At 38.9% G+C, this 24235-nt stretch overlaps 1 protein-coding gene across 5 annotated transcripts in view; it reads right to left on the bottom strand.

Annotated features, from left to right (window-relative positions):
- The window catches only part of evla (Enah/Vasp-like a), a 63223-nt gene that overhangs the window by 16160 nt on the left and 22828 nt on the right, over positions 1-24235 (bottom strand). For 2 of the 5 annotated variants that reach the window (XM_060934077.1, XM_060934079.1), the window contains exons 1-5: positions 21189-21267; positions 19766-19934; positions 16363-16540; positions 4202-4262; positions 553-614 (exon numbers count right to left, since the gene is read on the bottom strand). In XM_060934077.1, the coding sequence (XP_060790060.1) occupies positions 553-614; positions 4202-4262; positions 16363-16540; positions 19766-19934; positions 21189-21202 (484 nt within the window). In that variant the 5' untranslated portion in view covers positions 21203-21267. Of the gene's footprint in view, positions 1-552; positions 615-4201; positions 4263-16362; positions 16541-19765; positions 19935-21188; positions 21268-24235 lie in introns of those variants that run through there. The other 3 variants (XM_060934078.1, XM_060934080.1, XM_060934081.1) reach the window with 2 other exon arrangements.

Here is a 24235-nt window from a genome sequence, read left to right as displayed (position 1 = left end):
GAGTGTGTTGGCACGAAACTGCCTGTATTCTGTTGGAGAGGTGTTGGACTGACAGGCAGACACTTTAAACTGCAGGGTGGAAACTGAGACAGGAATGGAAAGAAGAAGTGACACACAGAAGAAGAGAAAAGTGACAGTGATGAAAATCAAAAAAAGATCAACAGAAATTCCTTCAAAAAGAAATAATATGTAAGCGTAAGCAAAATTATGAGCGAAGACATGGCCCATGCTGTGTAGAACATGTATTAAGTCTCAGCTGTCAGACTGAAATCTGATGAGTATGTGTATGGAATTATGGGAGGTATTGGTCTGAGCTGGACTGATACATGGGGAAGCATGAGTAGAAAAAAAAATGAATTGACAGAGTAAGAGAGAAAGTATTGTCTGAATAAGCAGTTTAGTGATAAATGATCTGGAAACTGTGAGGTCAGGGAAGGGAATTGTGTCTGGAGTTTGCAGTGTTGAGTGTGAAGTACCCTCCAAAAAACCTTGGCAGAAGGTCCACTTTTTATATCGTTAAAAGTGGCCAGTTGTATTGTGCAGACTCTTTACCTGCCGAGCCAGATGTCCGTCGCTCCCTTTCAATTTGCATCTGATGCTGTTCCATCATCTGCCTACAGACATATAAGTTAAGAATATTACATTACACGATGAAGTGACATTCTCTGCTTTCACAGCATTAACATATTTGACTCCGAAACATGCAAGATTTGTTCTTCTAGATTACTCTGACCACTGCAGGGCAGCAAATGAGCAAAGAGCTCACAGATTTGTGTGTGTGTGTGTGTGTGTGTGTTTCATGCACTATTTTCAGTCATGCTCAGATATCACCAGCCTCAGTAGTCTGTAGATGCAATACATTGTTTTAACCACAAGAGGGCAAAAAGCGATTTATAGAGCAAATAGTAGCTGTAGTTGGAGGAGGTTTATGTTTGTGAGGTTTAATAAAAGATAATGGAAGAAGTGTTAAAGTACATGATCTGAATAAAGTCAATATTGCACACCGGGAACTGGAAACATTCATGGTGATTAGCGATGAGGAAACATTTAGGCCTAAAGGATTTGCTGCCTTTACAATGAAGACTTTACAACAAGGGTGTTAAACTGATTTTACGTAAGGGGCCATGTTACACTAGTCTGATATAAAGTGGTCTAAACCAAAGAAAATATCAGTTCAGTGACCAATAACATTTAAATAACGCATCATAAATGTGTTCATTTAATGCATCACCAGTTATCTAAATGGTACATTTTGAATGTATAAATGGATTGATGAACGTGTATCACAAGGTAGGTGTCACGGGGGGCATTCGCAAGCCATCCCCCCCCCCCCCACACACACACACACACACACACACACCTGCAAGCCAAGCCTTTGGTTCCAAACTCTGACTCAAACTTATCAATTAATTGAAAGTAAACATATTAGAAGTCCTATGCCTGATTTGTTGTCATTACGTCAAGAAAAGTGTGTGCATTAGTAAGTCATAGTATGTTTAACTCATTCTAAAGGTAAGCCATGCATTTAATTTGCTTTATGATGCCAGTCTTGGCTTTCATGATTATTATGCAAAATGTTGAATGATTTTTGGGTCTGTCTGCAATTATTCAGTAAGAAATGAACATATAGTCTATTACAAATGATGTTGTAATGATGTACATAGTACTCTGTGTGTGTGTGTGTGTGTGTGTGTGTGTGTGTGTGTGTGTGTGTGTGTGTGTGTGTGTGTGAGAGAGAGACTTTGTTGTACAGTGGTGCTTGAAAGTTTGTGAACTCTTTAGAATTTTCTATATTTCTGCATAAATATGACCTAAAACATCATCAGATTTTCACACAAGTCCTAAAAGTAGGTAAAGAGAACCCAGTTAAACAAATGAGACAAAAATATTATACTTGGTCATTTATTTATTGAGGAAAATGATCCAATATTACATATCTGTGAGTGGTAAAAGTATGTGAACCTCTAGGATTAGCAGTTAATTTGAAGGTGAAATTAGAGTCAGGTGTTTTCAATCAATGGGATGACAATCAGGTGTGAGTGGGCACCCTGTTTTATTTAAAGAACAGGGATCTATCAAAGTCTGATCTTCACAACACATGTTTGTGGAAGTGTATCATGGCACGAACAAAGGAGATTTCTGAGGGCCTCAGAAAAAGCCTTGTTGATGCTCATCAGGCTGGAAAAGGTTACAAAACCATCTCTAAAGAGTTTGGACTCCACTAATCCACAGTCAGACAGATTGTGTACAAATGGAGGAAATTCAAGACCATTGTTACCGTCCCCAGGAGTGGTCGACCAACAAAGATCACTCCAAGAACAAGGCGTGTAATAGTCAGCGAGGTCACAAAGGACCCCAGGGTAACTTCTAAGCAACTGAAGGCCTCTCTCACATTGGCTAATGTTAATGTTCATGAGTCCGCCATCAGGAGAACACTGAACAACAATGGTGTGCATGGCAGGGTTGCAAGGAGAAAGCCACTGCTCTCCAAAAAGAACATTGCTGCTCGTCTGCAGTTTGCTAAAGATCACATGGACAAGCCAGAAGGCTACTGGAAAAATGTTTTGTGGACGGATGAGACCAAAATAGAACTTTTTGGTTTAAATGAGAAGCATTATGTTTGGAGAAAGGAAAACACTGCATTCCAGCATAAGAACCTTATCCCATCTGTGAAACATGGTGGTAATAGTATCATGGTTTGGGCCTGTTTTGCTGCATCTGGGCCAGGACGGCTTGCCATCATTGATGGAGCAATGAATTCTGAATTGTACCAGTGAATTCTAAAGGAAAATGTCAGGACATCTGTCCATGAACTGAATCTCAAGAGAAGGTGGGTCATGCAGCAAGACAACGACCCTAAGCACGCAAACCGTTCTACCAAAAAATGGTTAAAGAAGAATAAAGTTAATGTTCTGGAATGGCCAAGTCAAAGTCCTGACCTTAATCCAATCGAAATGTTGTGGAAGGACCTGAAGCGAGCAGTTCATGTGAGGAAACCCACCAACATCCCAGAGTTGAAGCTGTTCTGTACGGAGGAATGGGCTAAAATTCCTCCAAGCCGGTGTGCAGGACTGATCAACAGTTACCGGAAACGTTTAGTTGCAGTTATTGCTGCACAAGGGGGTCACACCAGATACTGAAAGCAAAGGTTCACATACTTTTGCCACTCACAGATATGTAATATTGGATCATTTTCCTCAATAAATAAATGAACAAGTATAATATTTTTGTCTCATTTGTTTAACTGGGTTCTCTTTATCTACTTTTAGGACTTGTGTGAAAATCTGATGATGTTTTAGGTCATATTTATGCAGAAATATAGAAAATTCTAAAGGGTTCACAAACTTTCAAGCACCACTGTATGTTTTGAATTCAGAACTGGGTTCATGTGTTGGTCGTTGACGACAAACTCATATTATCAAGCACGTACATCATAGATCCCGTTCTCCAATGGCAAATCCCCCCCCCCCCCCCCCATTAGAGTTGTTCTCACCCCAAGTTTGATGTATCACCTACAAATCATACTGCAATTCATTACCAAGAAAACAAAATTTCCAAAATATTTTGTAGTGTTTACACTTGTAAATGGAATGAACTTAACGGTGATTATATTATCAAATGTTTAGCTTGTTAATGAAGAACTATATTATCACATGCACATTCTGTCAGTAACCGAGTTTGTGATCCTGAGTTTATTGTGCTATTGAGTTTATTTGTCTCCTCGTGGAATAACAGAGATAGCACTTCTTTTTTCAAATCTTTCAACTCAATTGTGGTCCACAAGATGATTTTAATTTAGAACACGGATTCTCTTTTTTTTTCTTTTTTAATGTACCAGATTAGGGCGAGTCCTATCCTGATATATTTGACACGTCTGCGTTAGAACATCAGGGGTTTTATAAATCAGCTGCTCCAGCTAATTAACATTGGCCTCATAGTTTAGACTTTGAATCAGTTTGAGTTTCTTTACAGTCAGTGAAGATCTGATCTGCAGTCTGACATTTTGCAGTCAGATATTTACTGCAATTAGGAGGAGATATGACATGACCTAAGCCTCACAGATAAACCAGGCTTAACACATTGTACTGTTAATCTAGACTCTCTTTTTCATATTGGTGATAATGCCTGTCTCTGAACTGTTTTTGTGTTTAAAATGGTGATGATTATTATTAAATCTTAAAACACTTAAATCTCTAATCACCTCCTCTGTGCTTCTGTGTCATCCGTTGTTGGTCCATTCTGCCGTTGACCAGCTGGACCTGCTGGAAAGACATAGCAACGTTCTAGACATTAATTCGGTTAGATAATGCAGATGAAAATACACAGTGCACCATAATAATGTTTCCATTATTATTATTTTTTCTACCTAATTAATGTTTTAATGTATAATTGAGAAAGTGGACATAACAAAGAAAAAGAGACAAATATCTAAAACCATTATGCAGTGCTGGAAGTATGCCTATTAGACTCTTCTTGGAAATGTATCCTCATGACTTCCCATCCCATCTCCAACTTTACTTTGTTATCTGATGGATGGACTGAGACAGAGAGCTGCTTAGAACTAAAAACATGGCTATCAGGTTTCATAGATGATGTGCAGATGCCTGAGGTGTGGAGTAGTATTGCTGATATCTGTCTGCTTATCTGTGTGATACAGCATAATATAGTTACACAGTTATTCACAGTTAGTGAGTGATAGATTGCAGGTCAAAGCTGTGGAAAGTTTAAAAGTCAGAGAAGTGTGGAGTAAATTTTGAAGAATATATTTTATAAAATGCTACTGTGAATGTGAGTTTGGTGAAAAAAAGAGCTGTAATGTCTTTTTCCTCAAGCATTAGCAAAGTGGTGCCATGCTAGCTGCTGGTGTAATTTTAGCATGGTTTGTTTGTACTTCACACATTGATGATGCAAAGACTGATGCAGTGCAGTGTGTAATTGGCACAATATATGTTCAAAACTGCAGGCATTAAGACTAGCAATCACAGCAAAACAAAACAGTTTGCTTTGAGTGCTGGATTTCTGCCTGCATTATTACACATACAGGCATATGTTAATACACGACATGTTCCTTGTGAAACAAATCCATGGTACGCTATACACCAGGGGTCGTCAAACGCGGTCCAGATGCAGACCTGGCAAAATAGTCCAGCACTTGAAAAATAGCACAGCTACTCTAGTTTTTAATACATGAACCACATTTGCTTCTGTATCAGATGTTCTGTTGTGGTTTGCTGCAACTATTCACATATATTTATGTAAATAATTCAGCTGAAGGCAGCTCACAGAGAAAGTGAGGAGTTTTCACAGGCTCTCATAGATTTTTTTTTTTAAATTCAATTTACCCTCTCTGGTCTAATTCGTATGGAGCCCTGGAAGGGACATGGGAAAAAATAAAACTTTTGGGAGATCCCATAAAGTATTTCATTTAGGTCAATGTACTTCCGGGTCAGTTCAGCCACATGGAAAATACAAACACGGAGCACGCACACACACACACACACACACACACACACACACACACACACACACACACACTGTACTACTTTATATTTGAGTCCAATCTCAAAATAAAATTCTTCAAACCTCTCCCATGGGTGTCTGTGCTCCATCCTTGTAGTTTCCATGTTGCTGAACTGACCAAGTACATTGACCTGAACAAAAAACTTTACGATCTCTAAAACCTACAGCCTTTTTTAAATTGTATTTATTTATTTATTTTTTAACCATGTCCCTTCCAGGGCTCTGTTGATTAGTGCAGGGGTTCTCAACCTTTTCTGCTTCGAGGCCCACCTATTCAAACTTATAACGAGTCGGGCCCATTAAAAAAAGATCCACAATTATTTTGGCTTATCTATTCTATTAGAATCTAATAATCTACTGTAAAGTGTATTATAAAGTGCTATAAAAACAAAGTGTTTTTAATTGTAGGTATTATATTTAAAACTGTATGGATGTAAGAGAAGCCAACATAAAACCATGCATGTAGGGCATTCTCAGCCAAAAGGGATTAATGATCCAAAAGTGGAGTCTGGTCCATTAACACAAGAACTTATTGCCATGTTTGTGTACAGAAAACAAGCAAGTTATTAAAACCAAGAAGTACACTCAAAAGAAGTGGATATAGAAACCACTCAATGGAATTAGATCCTTACACACTAACAATGAAGGATCTTTCCTATGAGTTGGAAAATTATCCATCTGTTGAGTTCCCTGATATCTCAAACTACCTGGTGCTGCAGACATTGTTCTACACGGACAAAAAGATTAAACCCTGGAAGAGCATGGAGGCGAACAACTTCTTATATGTGACTGGGTTAAAGATCTAGGGATCAGGACACTACAAGATAGATGGCAGTAGACGGATCTAAGTGCAGGAAGAGTGTTTATTAGCAGGCATGATATTTACAAAAACAGAACAGAAAGCAGAGTATTAAAACAGCATTATGAACATGGCTAGAAACAAACATGACAGTGATGATGCTTCGCAAAGCTTCTGTAAAAACAGCTTCTGTATTTGTGTGTGCTGATTGCACTCAAATCAGTATCAGGTGTTTCCCGTAACAACTGAGTCCCAAGTGCCCATACAACACACTCTGTGAGTGCACACAGCCCCTCGAGCTGCGCCAGACTCAAGCATGCAAAGGCGTGACAGTCAAGTGTTCACCTACTGTGTGACCACAACTTTTCGCTCATGTGTATATCGCCACCAAAATGCCTCAATTTCATCGATAACCCATCGCAAAGCATCATGAACTGTATAGCTTAATGAGGCGGATGTGACATTGGATGCAACCCAGTAATCGTACCCTACTACGAGTAAAAATTAGCTTCAATTAAAAAATAAATTCACAGCCCACTAGATGGCGCTTTGAAACACTGGATTAGTGAACTGATGAGCTGGCTTAAACAAAAAAATTAAAATGTCACTGAAGAAAGAATGTTACAGATGAATGAACAAAGAAATGTGTATTTATTCTTTGCTTCAAGTTCAAAACAAATGTCTCATCTGTTCACAGGCTGTGGTGCTACTCAAAAGTATTAATGTGAAGTTTCAGTGAAAAACAAAACATAACCACTTCAAATTGATTTGTATTATTTATATCCATAAACTACATATTATTGGTTAAGCAATAAATGGTAAGCTGTTACCATTCTGTCATGTTAATTGCTTATCCAGACTTTTCTAAGCAAGGAATTTTATGTAGCTGGACCTTTTGTAAAGCTTCCAGATCAATAGATAATCTGTGAAACCTCTGAATAAGAACAAGTATAAATCATTATTCAGCAGTCAGGAAGGTGTTCACTGCTGAGTGTTGCATTTGTCTGGTCTTTTTTCCCGAAGTCAGAAAGACAGTATAAGCATTTTCAGGAATCTCTTAATCAGTTGGGTCTGATCATTACTGCTTGGTCTAGTTCAGTCAGAATTTTGTCCCAGATTTCTCATAATGACATACACATCTGATACTGAGTATCAGCCAGTATCAGCCAGAATTTCCTACCTGAAATTCTGGATCAGTTTTTGGATGCAGATTTGATATTTTTCAATCCAATATTTTATGTTGTGGAAAAAAAAATACCACGTTTATTGACACGACACATATCATGCATATTAACACGGGATATACAAAAAAAGTCTCTGATGTTTCACATTCAACTTACAGACAGTCAGCTCCGTTACTATGAAGATGTCAGTATCAGATCAAATATTAGCCAATACTCAGAGCTCTGATATCAGTATTGTATTTAAAAAAAAAAAGACTAGTGCTCCCTAACACTACGAAACACTATTTGCAAAGGTGAAAAATATACCTTTGCATAGCTGAACTAGAATTCAGAAATGTATTAGGTTAATGAAAACAAAGGATGAAAATAACTTAATATAAATTTAGAACTGTGACTCAGAGACTGTTCTTACTGGCAGCACTAAAAGCACAGACGATTAATATTTTGCTTTCCTACCTGATCATTGACATGGGCTTGAAAAATGCACAAAATATACTCATTACACAGTGATGTGTGTGTGTGTGTGTGTGTGTGTGTGTGTGTGTGTGTGTGTGTGTGTGTGTGTGTGTGTGTGTTTGGTTTAGTTTGGGGGATGATGACTCATTTTCTACCCGGTGTGCGTGACATGGCAAGCTGATCCCACAATATCTGCTCATACATCATCTGACTCATACAGACATCAATCTATAAACCGAAATGGCAACATGGACTGCATATACAATGTCGCAGATGAAAAATACCTGTTTTATAGCAAATAACCAAATGATTTCCAGATGCTTGTGGCTAAGCCACATATACAGAAAGCCTGTCTCAGCAAATGGCCAAGATTAACACCATGACCATGTGCATCAACATCAAAAAAAGGTAAGTATGCGTTTCCTCATCAAATCTTGTTTCCCAAAAAGCCTAACAAGCAGAACATACAACCCCCCCATATATTTCACTCCACTAACCTATTTAAGTCCAGCTTTCCTTAACCACACATTTTTAAGAGATGCGCTACAAGTATGATGTACTGAATGATGTACTGAATAAAAGAAACACCATTTTAACATTGTTCTGTTTTATGATTTCCAGCATGATTTTTTTTATTGGGGGGGGGGTTGCTTTTACAAATAGAAATAGCTTCCTTTGATGGTAAGAATAGCTCTTTTAAGAGGGGCCATAAGGGTGTCGTCACAAAAGTAAAAGCATTATTAACTACTTTCACGTTACCCATAATGCTTTGCGCCTTGGGGGATAACCAAAATATAAACAAACTAAAACAACACGGCGTCACACACTGACAGTAATCTTTCGAAGTTAATGGTATGGCTTCCATTTCCGGTTGAGAGTACGTCATCCGCGTTTTGGCTGCCGCTTCTCACCAGAGCTTTTCATTTTTCTTCTTTTTTTCCCTTTGTTTTTCTTTTTTGAGTTTGTGTGGTTTGATGTTTGTTTTTTTTTTTTTTTGTTTGAGTGTTTTGTCCGATGGTTATGGCGTAGCTCCGGACCCAGTTTTGGCATCGGTTTCCTTCAGGCCTTGGTGTGCCGTGGGTGATGCCCGTGCTCCTCGCTATGGACTGCAGTGAGCTCATTGCTCTTTTTAACATCAGGGCTGTCCAGCGCTCTGTGTGGCAGTGCTTTTGTGCTCACTTTGTGGATCCATGGCGTGGTGTTCTGAGTGATGTTGCCCGGTGGCGTCGCAGCGGCTGTGCAGGCTGTGTGGGATTTATCTTCGTGCACCTGGTAGGACTGTGGTAGCTACACCGTTGGAATTACATCCTGACCCTCTTTTGGTGGACTCTCTCTTTTTTTTCTTTCCCTAATTGTAAAGCATGTGAGAAAGGCGCTATATAAACTGAACTGATTATTATTTATTATTATTAAATCTGGGCGGCACGGTGGTGTAGTGGTTAGCACTGTCGCCTCACAGCAAGAAGGTCTGGGTTCGAGCCCCGTGGCCGGCGAGGGCCTTTCTGTGTGGAGTTTGCATGTTCTCCCCGTGTCCGCATGGGTTTCCTCCGGGTGCTCCGGTTTCCCCCACAGTCCAAAGACATGCAGGTTAGGTTAACTGGTGACTCTAAATTGACTGTGAGTGCGAATGGTTGTCTGTGTCTATGTGTCAGCCCTGTGATGACCTGGCGACTTGTCCAGGGTGTACCCCGCCTCTCGCCAGTAGTCAACTGGGATAGGCTCCAGCTTGCCTGCGACCCTGTAGAACAGGATAAAGCGGCTACAGATAATGAGATGAGATTACTAAATCTTCCTAAAACCTTCAAATAAGTGTCAAAACTAATTAAACCAAAGCTTAAAGAAATCTGCAAAGCCTTTTACAGTATGTGGACTTCGAGAAACCAATTGGTAAAAAAGCGCTTGTAAATATTGTATCAAACGCTTTGAACATCTCGACTTCGGGTGACAGTCAGCAGCCTTCTTTGTCTGTCAACACGGGTGTTCCAACAGTTACTGTCCTGCAGAAGATACAAGATTGACAGAAGAGCATCAAAAGATCGACACTGATCATAGAAGAACTCACAGTGAAATTGTTTTTGCTGGGTGCTGTTTACGACAAGAAAGCCATAAGAAAATATAAAATGCTTCATGCACGGGAACACAAGCAAGGAATTCACTCAGTCAAGTGCTATAAACACAGCAGAAGTGTCAAATTTCTTTGTTAAGTTTAAGTTGATTTCCTTCACTCTGATTTTCTTAGAGCTCATATGCTACCAGATTACGACAATCTTTGGGCTGTTAGAGGAAGCTGTTAGGATTACAGGGTCAAATACGACATTTGATCCACTGACAAACACTAAAAGGGGAAGTACGTGTAAGCTTACTGACAGTGCATCGTTTGTGCTTTGTTTTGGGAGTTGATCCTTCAATAAAGTCCTTTTCAGTTCTTTGACTTGTCGTTGTTTTTCATTTTTTGCACTTTTTATGACTAAACACAAAGACAGAGGGGTTGTAGGCTTCATGACTTGGATCATCAGACTTTACTCCACCACTGAAGTGTGCAGAACACAGTCGCATGTTGTCTGTCGGCGTAACATTTTGACGGCAAATTCTGTCTAACCCATGCTTTTCCACGCTTAGCCTCTTTAGGTATTCTATAAAACTTTTAAAATCAGGAAAAGTCATTTTTCCCCCAATGTGAATTTGAAGAAATGACTGAGGTTATCTGACTTAGTAAACAAATATAGTGCCTGGTTACCCCCAAGGCGCAAAGCATTATGGGTATGTGAAAGTAGTCAATACACAGAACACCCTTCAGCGGCTGAAGTAAACTTTGTAGTATTTCATATTTCACATGTCGGTCACATATTAGGTTTTCGACATACCTTTGTTCAACTGTGTTTGATACAACAGGTTTTATTAAACAAGGTTGCCAGGTTTCAGCAATATCCCCAACCTAACTACATTTCAAAAAAAGACAAAATACTTGAAACTACAAAAAAAAAAAAAGCCATTGTGTGGAAAATATGGTCTCTGTGGAGCACAGGCAGTTCTAATCTATGGATATTATCCACTCCATAATCCCCCTTTTCTCTCTCCAAATCTTTGCAATGTATCTTACAACAGAAATGGTTTAATTCATCACAGACACACTGTCCGCAGTTACACTCCCTTTTTTGGTGGAAATTTATAAGATTTAGAGTGAATCAATGGAACATATTGGAGTAACAGAGCTTATATCTGTCAAATAGCAACATTTCAAAAAATATATTTTTGGTCACTTGAAGAAGTATTTCAGTGGATTTTAAAATGGATTGTATGGAGTTGTGGATGAGGACTTTATGAAGATTAACGTTTGTTGAACAGATAATATAAACTGGTTAAGAGTTAAAGCCTTCTTTATCAGGTCAGAGAGCCACTGTTGCATAAAACGAGCTATTTTTTCACCTCAGTCACCAATGAGTCTGCGTTTTCACTTCCCAATTTTGCTTTTTCAAATTCTAGAAATACTTCTGACAACATGCACTGATGCAAACTGGAAACTTAAAGCTGCAGATATTTTTTTCCCCTCAGAAAGGAGAAGAACAGGAAGGTGTGAAAGAAAGAAGGGGGAGAGAGAGAGAGAGAGAGAGAGAGAGAGAGAGAGAGTATTTGCCAGGTAAAATATCACTCCTCATTTTGGGTTTTGTAACAATTCATGAAAAAGATTAATAGTCATTATCCCACATCCACACTGTACGTGTTTATGGCACTACCAAGCACTGTGCTGGAAAACTGCTAAGAGGGGAGGTTTTCTTTTCTTTTTTTTGTGTGTGTGTAGACAAAAGGCGAAGCAGCACCTGGGACAGCACTTTTGAAGAACCTGAGATGTGATTTTAATATTTGCCAAGGTATCTCTAAAATAGCATTTATCTCCATCCTGTTTTAAGCTGCAAATACAAACGCTGAATCATCTGAAAATCACTAGGATTCCTTTCTTCATTCAGAAAATCTCTCCCGAACTAAGCATCATTTCTGAATAATAAATAGTGATATATTATACATCTCTAACTATACATGTACGGTTACCTTGAATTGTAGATGAACGCGAATGAACAGAAACGGTGCAAAAGAATTCAACCAGTTTATTTTGGAGAATAAAACACGTACATACATACATACATACATACATACATACATACATACATACATACATACATACATACATACATACATACATTATCTGCAGCCGCTTATCCTGTTCTACAGGGTCACAGGCAAGCTGGAGCCTATCCTAGCTGACTACGGGCGAGAGGCGGGGTACACCCTGGATAAGTCGCCAGGTCGTCACAGGGCTGACACAGAGACAAACAACCATTCACACCTACAGTCAATTTAGGCCCTGTCCACACGGCAACGGATTCAGGTGAATCTGATAAAATTGTTTATCGTTTCGGCCTGGCGTCCACACGGCACCGGCGTTTTGGGTGCCCCAAAACAAAATCTTTTGAGAACGGGTTCCAGAGTGAAAAAATCTGGCAACGGCGCCGTTGCGAAGTCGTCTGGATGAGTAGAACGGATTTGTTTACGATGACGTCACAACCACATGACTGTCAGTGCTTCACGCCGGGTAGAAGTGTAACGAACTCGATGCGAGTTGTCAACAAATCCTATAACTTGGTTCATGAAACGCGCTTACAAAATATTTTCACTGTGAATATTTATTGTGTAATGGTGCAAAGAGAGAGAGAGAGAGAGAGAGAGAGAGAGAGAGAGAGAATAGCCCTTAGGGCAGAGTCTTTAGTCGAAACACTGCGGAAGCAGTACCAAACCGCGCACCGCCCGTGCGCTTTCCAAAAACAAAAACAATCCCGCCAGCAAACATAGGAAAAAAAAAGGAGCGATCTCACCTCTTCAGATGTTGGTTTAAGTCCGACAATACATTCCTCAAAAAGGGCGTAGAAGAGCAAATTAATCCATCAACGTGTAGCATTTAATTTATTCCGGACCATTAAAGAATTCTGGAGGATATCAGAATGTTGGCGTACCGGCTTCCATCTACCCCATTCACTCCTCTTTCCGCTTCTTTTGTTTTACGCTACTGATTAATAATCAAAACTTTGTGGCTAATGCTACAGAAGAAGGGGTTTATGCGCATGCGTCTACTTCTTCTATTGTTCTGGTGTCTCCGATGGGACCGTCTTACAGCGCACGTAGAGGTGTGGCATGTGTATTGCATCGTTTTCAGCAAGCGTTGCGTTGCCATATGAACCTGATATTTTACTGATCCGTTGCCCATGTGGACACGATATTTTAAAAAAAAAATCTCGTTGTCGTGTGGATGTAGCCTTAGAGACACCAATTAACCTAACCTGCGTGTCTTTGGACTGTGGGGGAAACCGGAGCACCCAGAGGAAACCCACGCAGACACGGGGAGAACACGCAAACTCCACACAGAAAGGCCCTCGCTGGCTGCTGGGCTCAAACCCAGAACCTTCTTGCTGCGAGGCAACAGTGCTAGAATAAAACACTATTAAATAATAATTGTTGGATTAATAAATGCTGAATTGAGAGAGAAAAAAAATTGAAAGAGCTCTCTCACAGACTCATCTGTACTCTTTGCTCAAACAAATCTAAATGGCTACAAATCTGCCATAATGCATTGTATACACTGCATTGCATTCTATGTTGCATTTAATATGACATTGATCATAGCCCAGAAAAGAAGCTTTTGATTTTCTGTTTTTAGAAACTCAAAGTGAAACCTGTTAAAGAGAAACATTTAAATTTTTTTCCCCATTATAACTGAGATAGCGATGTCGTCCTGTAATGTTAGCATGGCAGACAACTGCTAACTTCTCATGAGAGTAATGAAAAAACAGCACCAAATCAACGAACCAGCATCAGAATATTAAATATTTCAATATAAACATATTTAATGTGTTCAGGGTGGAGTTTTCCTTTAAAACCATTCCATGCAAAATGTTTCATAACAGTGTTCCAATACACCATCATCATTTGTGTTGACATCACGTGATGTTTCAGATCGAGGTGGAAGGAGATCCTGATTGATGCTTTCTTTTCAGAAATAGTCATGAAAAACACATCCAGACCCACTACACACCTCAGACAGGCACTGAGCCACACTCTTTTCAGAACCTCCACTGAGGACACCACAACAGCACTTCACGGTCATTGCATTATACTGTCAAGATCATGCAGAACATCACATTCACTCCTAAAGTGATATCATCAGCCAAAACATCCTTCAGTAATACTTACTGTTGAGTTTTATAACAGCAGAGCTCACCCGTCGTGCTGGCCCAGGAGAGAATGGTGGTCCTAGCATAGTGCACCGGCTAATACTTCTTCTGGAGGAACTCAGTATAAACAATGTACTAATCGTGGGCCTAGAGGTTACGTTATTATCCTAAGGGACCCATGTGAGTGTATCCAGGCATATACACAGTGTATCCTCTGTGCTTTGCATGGTAAGATGTTTCCAATAAACTCATCTCCAGTTCCCTCGCCAAAAAAAGCACGAGAACATGCAAGATTGGTTCCGCGACAGCTTGGCTCCATGGATATTTTAGCCAAGCTAGGCACCAATGGGAAGACGTTGTTACTTAACTCCCCACCCCATACACTTTAAGTAGCAGCAACCTGAAACCTGAGAAGCTCATGTGCTGTTCTTAAGTAAGTGACTACATGTAAAGGAAAAATTAACATACTAGACTGCTGCATCATAACAGCTTCTAGAGTAAACAGCAGCTCTGAGACTAAGGTAAAGACCCCTCAGTGCAGGTGTTTAATTTTTTATCCAACTATTCAAACATTAAGATTTATTTGAATGTATAAATAATATTCTGGTGATGTATTCACACCAAAGAGCTTTGTATTCCACTTTAGCTCCAGTTTGACATTATTTAATCTTTGAGTAATTGAGGTTTGGCCTAAACCCATTCAATATAATAAATTATTATACATACAGACCACTTTTTCCATGGAAGAAAAACATGTATTCTATTCCCTTCTAGTGGGTTTATTGATGACATGCAATATTATCATGTCGCTTATCCTCCATGTATTATGCCACTCTACCCAATGGAGAATGAGCATGCAATATTGTTACAATATTGCACGTTGTCAAGACAACACGACGTCACACATCGGAGCTCACGCGATGATCCAAAGACAAAACTTTTCTGCTGCGCATGTGCGCAATCATTTCTTTGTTGGCTGGGAAAGAGAGAAGACGAGGCTAATCCAGTGCTAGGTTTAAGCACTAAATAAATAAACTGAAAACTGAAACTAAAGACGCTGAACACCCAAAAGGCTACCAAAACTTCATTATATATTCTTCACGCATATTTACAAGAGAAAAACATACCAACGGACATTGAAAAACTGGAAAAGAGACACGCCGGAGACGTAAAACTTCTGCACTAGTGAGTGACTGTGACAGTTTGTACACAAACATGGACGCGAGGTTTGCTTCATTAAGAGTGGAAGATTTAGAGAGAATTTTGAAAGAGAAAGATGCACTGAACACCCAAAAGGCTACCAAAACTTAATTGGATATTCTTCACACATATTTACAAGAGAAAAACATACCAACAGACACCGAAAAACTGGAAAAGAGAGCAATAGTGGAAATATTGCCAAAGTTCTACTTGGAGGTGAGGAAAAGTGATGGAGACTTTTACAAGAGGACTTCACTCGTGGACTTCACTCAGCAAAGCCCTTTTGTTTTGAACAACTGCAATGTAACAATTAACTACGACCAAAAGTAACTGTGGACTTGAACTGTCAATCTGGATATAGCTTGTATATAAGTTGGGTTGTTAGTCAGGCATTTTGGACTTGTACCGTTTTTATTGTTAGAACTTTGACTTTGTACAGGACATTGGATTGACAGAACATTGAATTACCTTCGATCAGAATCAGCATTCAATATTGGTAAGTTACCCCCCTGTTCTTAACTTTTTGTAAACTCTATAATTGTTCCATTGAATGTGTATATATAATAATAATAATAATAATAATAATAATAATAATAATAATAATATTGGCTGGCTTTTTTCGTGGTATATCAGATATATTCCATTCAGCAAGCATGATACTGAACTCGTCTTCAACTCATCTTCGACTCGTTCAAGGTCATGCTAGCTGAATGGAATATATCTGATATACCATGAAAAAAGCCATCAATATTTAAATAATATTGGCTAATGGCAGCTTGTGATTTCTACCACTGTAATAAAATAAAATTTAAAAGTATCACAGAACACCTGGCTTCACTGCAGAAAACCACTGTGTAACCTAAGTTCATTTAAGACCTGGAAGAACCACAAACTAAATAGTAGTAGTTACTCAGGTGGCTTATTATTTTACATATCTACATAGTATTAGAATACCTGGCAACTGAGCCAAAACTGAACCTACCTGCATCTTGTGAACTGAGCACATTGAGGGCAAAAAGCATGGCAGTGGAGAAAGTGGTGGCTTCCTCCTTGCTGGCAAAGTTGAGTCCGTAGACTTGTCTGGCATCACGCCACTGGTGGAACGTCGGAGTGGCCTGATTATATTTCAAACCCTTCACTATAGAGTAGTTTATCACAACCTGTTAAAAAAAGAGGTGACATCAGGCTTCAATACTGCAGCAAAGTATGGCACTGACGATCCATATTCATTCAATGAATGAGAAAATTCAGTGAAACAATATAATTGCATGAGAACAAAAAACACATGACAACAATAAGCATGAGAACAACAATCTTTGACAATAAGGCACAGGTACAGGTTTTTACTCTACTAATGGCTCAGTTTCTAAATCTCCATTTCACATGGATATTAATGATGCAGAAAAAAATCAAACTCAAATTATATTGTGTATCTGACACCCAGAGATGGACAAAGTACCCAACTTCATTACTTAAGTCAAAGTACAGATCCCACTGGTCAAATGTTACTCCGATACAAGTGAAAGTTGTACAGTCAATTTTTTACTTAAGTTAAAGTATTGAAGTACTTGCTTTTAAAAATACTTAAATATTAAAAGTACATTTTCTCTCAACGCATCGTTGTATTATTGCCACAACACTTACAAAACCTAACGCCGTTACCAAGGACAGAAATGTGAATTCACAAAATGAACGCATGCTGTGCCATCATGGTGGTTTAACGTTAAGCTACGGTAGCTAGTCAGTGAAGCTCCACCTGATATGCTAGCAAACTCTTTTCAAACTCGAAATCATATTGGGTAGTTAACGTTACTAGAAAAGAAAGATTTCTACATTGTTTATTTGGCAAGATTATGCTAAAACATATTTCTGAAAGGACTTCAGATAAGTTAATGTTATTCATGTTAGTGTAACTCCGTGTTTACATGCTAACTAACAGTGTCCAAGTTAACTCGCTACGTGTTATCATTAGCCGTGGACAAGGTTACGACAACTTGGCGGGCAAATCCATAGAAAGTCATTTGATTAACCAGACTGCATAGCTATTGCAACGTTATCGCTAGCTCTAAAAGCACAGACAACTTCATTCCAAGCTTTCTCTTGGAATAAAACATTTACATCCCTCAATATGCTTCCGCAGGTCAGACGGCGAGTTTTTGTAGGCCGTGATGTGGCTTGTTTTCGGCAAACATTTAAAACAAAACGAATCTTTAATCCTTTCAGAAAACTGAAACATGGGTTCTAGCTACAGCCATGAGCGTATGCATTCTCCAGAAGATCCGCCTCCTTCCATTCTGCCATCAACTGACTGTGTTAAATAATGCTGCTGAGAAATCATTGATCTTGATTTTATAGTCTATGGATGTGATGTGACCCTAGTGATTACTGGTAGGCTGTCTCAGTGTCACCTGCAAAAAAAACCCAATCATGTTTTAGAAAAGAAAAGAAAAAAATATCCACTTTCAAATCTGCTTCATAGTAACGAGGACCTTGATAGAAATCTAGTGGAGTAAAAAGTATAATATTTGTCTTTCAAATGTAGTAAAGTTAAAGTCATAAGTTTCTAAAAAAATTAATACTCAAGTAAAGTACAGATACTCAAAAAGTGTACTTAAGTACAGTACTCAAGTAAATGTACTTCGTTACTGTCCACCTCTGCTGACACCTGTGTAGTTACACATAACTTTACATGCAACTATAATGTACTGTAACGACTGAGGATGTATGCACTTTTAGAGTAGTGCATTTCATATCTACAATCATTTAATACTCACTAATTTGACTGGACAAGTGACAATTAAGTGATATTTAGTATAACAGTTTTTAGCACTCTGCTTGCTACATAAAATCCAAATGTAGTAATAGTTTATGATAAAACTTACTACACTTAGTACAGGCTGTCAGTACAACTGCCACAAATTCACTACTCCAGCACTCCTGCTTGTGTGATATAGTGCTTGGCAAATAATTTGACGACAGCATTAATGGGTAACCCTGCAGACTAATCAAACTGGTTATTACAGCCTACAATAACTACAGGTTGCACATGACATCCATCTTTGTTTTCCCATCAGACACAAAATCGATAATTTCATTATCATTCATGAATAATATGATCACATCACTATGCGTGACGGAAATATCTGAGTGAAAGCTGCTGGAAACTCACACGCCCTGTGTTCATTCATAGCCTGAATGCCAGATATTTATCACAGAGAAGACACACATATGCATTTTATTACAGACACCTTGAGACAACAGTATCCAAGCAATTGTTGACAAAAATCTCTCAGACTACTGAATGTGAAGAAAGTTTTCTCTAGTTTTTGTTTCAGAAAACAGACCAAAATATATGACGTATGAAAAGTGTGAACAATTCTGATTCAGAGACAGTATAAGAGTATGAGATTACTAAAGACTTAAGACACATAAATGTAGACACTCTGGTATAATTAACAATTATTCCACGAAATTGAGTCGTACATGGGTTGGCTATAAGCCATGTACGACAAGATTGAGTGGAATAATTGTTTTATTCTATCCACATTCACTGGATTTTGAAATTTATAATGAATTTTTGCAAATTCAATAAATAAAAACTTTATGCAAAATGTCTGCCAAAATAATTTAACAAACCAGCGAAATGACGGTAGTAATTTGTGAAAAATGCTATAATAATAATTCTTGAAAAATAAAAAAAAAAAGATACGTTCTTTCCATCAAATACTTTCATTCCATATTTTGTTGCCTTTTTTTTTGTTTTTTTTAGTAAAGTTTTTATTTCATCCTCGGTTGGTTCAGCAAAATGCCCCGCTTTTGTTTTTCTCTACTCACAGTATATGAGCTGATAGCCTAGTAGTAGAGTAGCCAATCAGAGCGTGCAATTGCTCATATCCAATGAATGTGGATAGAATAAAGTCTGATATTTGAGGAGAACTAGTAGTTATGGACCTGATAAATAAGAATTGAAAAGTTTCAGCAAGCCACCACTGTATTAGGCTGTTTTGTTTTAAAGTAGAAAATAGGGAAAAGCTTAACAGAACTCAGTGCTAATCCAGTTTATTTGGATGGCCAAAAATAAGTTTATGTTTACATGTTTTTTTGTAATTGCTGCTGATTGAATAATATGCTCAACTTTTGGTAGTTTGAGTTAAATTATGATAGCTACCAAGTTTTGCTTTAGTTATTTAGGTTTTTCAGGCAACCAAACGTGACTGTATGCACATTGGATTTTTCACTTGACCAGTGGTCTAGCTATTTATTTTATAATTTGTCAACCCCGTCCATATACCCACACCACTGAGTTTATAGTTTAACTCTATTTGTCTGGTTACTGGAATATAAACCAAACTGTGCAGCTTCACATTACTGGCCCCTGCTCTCACCTGTTGGTCCTGCAGTTTGACTCCCACCACACGGAAGGTGTTGTTAGCAGTGTTGTGGTAGATGTTGATGCGGCTGAAGCCCTGCTGGCCTGGCTTGATGGGCACCCACTTCTTACTGGTGTCGTCGTAGATCATCACAGAGGCCCGGGCCTGGCAAATGCTCTGTTCACTGTTTTGGGGGGGAAGTTGAACGATTATAAGGTAATTATACTTCCCAAGGTCATATCATGATTTGGTGTGGAAATAGACCTGGGAAATGAAAATATGCAAACTGACATATTGTATATTTACTTTATTTTACAGTAAGCAATTTTGAAAGAACCTAGTGACACATCTCAGTCTACGGTAAAAGCATTATACAGTATTTGCTCAATGCTTTTCAAAAGTCACAGATACGGTCCTTTCTATTCATTTCATTTTATACAGTCGCCCTGAGGGAGGAGTGGTTACACCAAGTAACAAAAACAAACACACAAGCCATGAATGCATGACAAGTGCTGAAAAAACAGTACCGCCTCTACTATGGCAATGTAGTGGTAATGTAATTACACCACTGAATGACACTGAGCAAGGGGTGTACCAGTTATCTATGCTAATTATACAGTAGGACATGAAACAGACAAAACCGTGCAGCAAAGAACAGGAAAGTGTTTAACTTCTGGATAAATCTTAGCCTGCTGAATGAGTTTTCACTTCAATGTGGGGTTCAACTGTGTTTAAATTGAGGACTTCAGTCTACCTTGAGTGCAAGGAGACTTTGAATTATTATGAGACTGTAGACATCATCAAAATTTATTAGGAAGTGCAGCTGAATTGCCGAGGTCTTTAAAAAGTTTAAAAAACAAACAAACAAACCCCATAACCAATATTTATACTGTTAGCAATAACCATGTCTTCAGAAGGCTTTGTGGGCTCTAACTTTAATTTAAAAATTAGTCAAACTACACAGGCCATGCCCTAAAAATATAAAACACATCTAAAGCAAGTAAATATATGCTACATTCAGTAAGGCTGTGTTTCCAGATTTGACACCACAATGTACATTACGTTTGAAGTCTGAATACTTTTAGATGTCCAATGAGAGGATAAAGATGAAAGCACTTCTCATTATCTGGAGCTGGTCTCTGTTATGTTCTCAGTTAAGCATGGCAAATTTCCACCCTGCCTTTTCCATCAAAATCCCATCACTACCACACCAATCGCCATCAAAACTGTCCATAAACACGTCCTTTAAAGTGAGTCCAGCAACATCGTTTCACATCCAGTAGAGTAAATACTATGATACATGCTGTATTTGTACCAGAACCTTGCTAGAAACATACGGGACTCTAACACATGTGCACTTAAAATTGTTATGAATTATTATGAGACTGTATATGAGACTTGAAATTGTTAAAATGTAAGAAAAATATGACAGACTTACCACTGAATGGACATGATAATAACGTCTATATTGTACTGCTGTAAAGACTACAAGAATAGTAATCTCCAACAGTCTGTTGGGTGAACAGAAGCTGGACTACTGTGGAAAGACTACCCAAGTATAGAAACAGGAAGTGCATGGAAGTGCACAGGAAACAGGTTGAGTGTGTGAAAGTGTTAACTTGTCAGTTTTGAAAATGAATGCAGTTAAATTATTTGAATTAAATGAAACGTGATTTTCAAATGATATTCATTTATTTATTCATCTTCAGCAACCACTCTAAGGGTTGCAGTAAAGATGGAGCCTATCCTGGGAAAACTGGGAAGGAGGTAGGACTACACTATGTTCATACACATTTACACACTCATTCACTACTAGGGGCAAATTAGAGTAGCCAATAGCGGCAATTTACACTGTGCAAACATGTAAAACTACACACAGACAATAATCCAAGCTCAAGATTGAACCAGGGAGTTGTGACGCAGCAGTGCTACCCGCTGCACCACTGTGCCACCCTTCAAACAATACGATCTAAATAAAGCTTATCTAGTACATGCGGTCTAGCCAACACAGTGAGATAAAACTATGCAACCTGTTTGACAAAGTGTGGATTTAAGAACCATATTAGCAACTCCAAACTACCATACTCTTTCAAATCTTCATCAAAGTACAGTGCATTTCTTCAATATATTTCATCTGACTGAAACATCACATATTCATCAATACTTTCAGTTCTTCATTCCTATATTCTTCAGTCTGCTCAACTTAGCATCTTCCCACTTTAACAACCATCAGTCATCGCAGACGTGACAGCTCCCAGAAACTTTGTACAGTTTATGGACAAAAAGCTATTGCCAATTTCTCTGCTCACTCCTGCTTCTTTAGCTTCATAACAAAAAGAAAAATTTCCAGATAGTATTAATTGATTCACTATTGGGTACACTATCGCTAGTGAGCTCTGCCAAATTTTAGCATGGCTAATAATATAGATAACTGAAAACTTGATTGTACCTTCTGTAGGAAACATTACTGTGTAGTCTCATCAAGCATTATCGAAGACTTACTGCTAAGGAGAAGGGAGGCTGCACAAAGTACTAAATGAAGAAGAAGAAGAAGAAGAAGAAGAAGAAGAAGAAGAAGAAGCCTTTATTTGTCACATGCACACTCAAGCACAGTAAAATTCATCCTCTGCATTTAACCCATCTGAAGCAGTGAACACACACACACACACACCCAGAGCAGTGGGCAGCCATACTACAGCACCTGGGGAGCAGTTAGGGGCTAGGTACCCTGTTCAAGGGCACTTCAGCCCAAGGCCACCCCATGTTAACCTAACTGCATGTCTTTGAACTGTGGGGGAAACTGGAGCACCCGGAGGAAACCCACGCAGACACAGGGAGAATATGCAAACTCCACACAGAAAGGGCCCTCATTGGCCACTGGGCTCGAACCCAGAACCTTCTTGCTGTGAGGTGACAATGCTAACCACTACACCACAGTGTTGCAGGGATGCCAATAATTGTAACGTGGTTTTGTTCAAAATATAATTTTGATTGTAGTTTATATTTTTTCAAGTAAGGGTTAGATTTCGGGCAGCACGGTGGTGTAGTGGTTAGCGCTGTCGCCTCACAGCAAGAAGGTCCGGGTTCGAGCCCCGTGGCCGGTGAGGGCCTTTCTGTGCGGAGTTTGCATGTTCTCCCCGTGTCCGCGTGGGTTTCCTCCGGGTGCTCCGGTTTCCCCCACAGTCCAAAGACATGCAGGTTAGGTTAACTGGTGACTCTAAATTGACCGTAGGTGTGAATGTGAGTGTGAATGGTTGTCTGTGTCTATGTGTCAGCCCTGTGATGACCTGGCGACTTGTCCAGGGTGTACCCCGCCTTTCGCCCGTAGTCAGCTGGGATAGGCTCCAGCTTGCCTGCGACCCTGTAGAACAGGATAAAGCGGCTACAGATAATGAGATGAGATGAGATGAGTTGGGTTAGATTTCTGTCAAATTTTCATCTTCTACATCTTCTACCCATTTTTGGAGCTAACTATAAGAAAAAAAATGGATTCGTCATCTCTCCTATTTTTTTTTTTTTACTTATTCTGATTAATTCTATTGTTATTTAGAACTAATTAATATGTTTGTCCATGGCAAAGCATACCGTACACAAGGAGGTTAAAAGTGCCTGATGGGTGAGCAGCAGAGAGGAAGCTTTATGATTACAAAGCCAACAGTCTGAATCTGATGAAGCCCAGCAGCACTGCATTAATGCTTTCGCTCTTACTGTTCTACATAACTCTCTGCACTCAGGCCTTCCAGTCATCTCTGCATTAGCTAAGTGCTCTCTGCTGTGTACATGGAGGATGCAGTCTGGCCTGTATGCAGTTTGCCTGTCCTATTCTTATCAACAAGCGTTTCTACTTAAAGGAGACTGCTTTAATAAAGCAGGTTAATAGAAGACAATCTGACTTTAAACTGAAATGGTTGGTTTGTGTTAGTGATGTCATTGCTGGTGGAGGGGTATGGTTAAGTCAGCATTGCGAGGTAATGCCATGCCATGGAGAAAGCTGTTGTTTCCAAGTGACAGGGACAGGCCAGTGGAACATGCCAAAATAGTCCAGCATGCACATAACTTTGGGAGCATCATATGTGTTATTGGCTTGGAGAGTGTTTTGTGTTCAAAATAACTTAAATATGCATAAACATATCAAACAGACACTTAAATCCTTATATGTTATATATCCAGTGCAGTAAAGAACAAGCACTTGTGCAGTAAACGGTACATTCACAAATAAAATCAGATGCCCTTTAATAAATATTGTGGGGCTCAAAAGTCAGGTAACTCTAGGATTTTTTTTCCATTTTAAACTAATAAGACTATAAAAGTCTGCACTATTTCGAGGTCACCATTTCAGTGTAAATCAAGTCAAGTTTATTTGTATAGTGCGTTTAACAATAAACATTGTTGCAAAGCAGCTTTACAGAATTTGAACGACTTAAAATATGAGCTAATTTTATCCCTAATTTATCCCCGATGAGCACGCCTGTGGCAATGGTGGCA

Source organism: Neoarius graeffei, chromosome 11 (assembly GCF_027579695.1).
Source record: "Neoarius graeffei isolate fNeoGra1 chromosome 11, fNeoGra1.pri, whole genome shotgun sequence".
NCBI lineage: Eukaryota > Metazoa > Chordata > Actinopteri > Siluriformes > Ariidae > Neoarius > Neoarius graeffei.
This window is presented reverse-complemented; position numbering and strand designations above follow the sequence as displayed.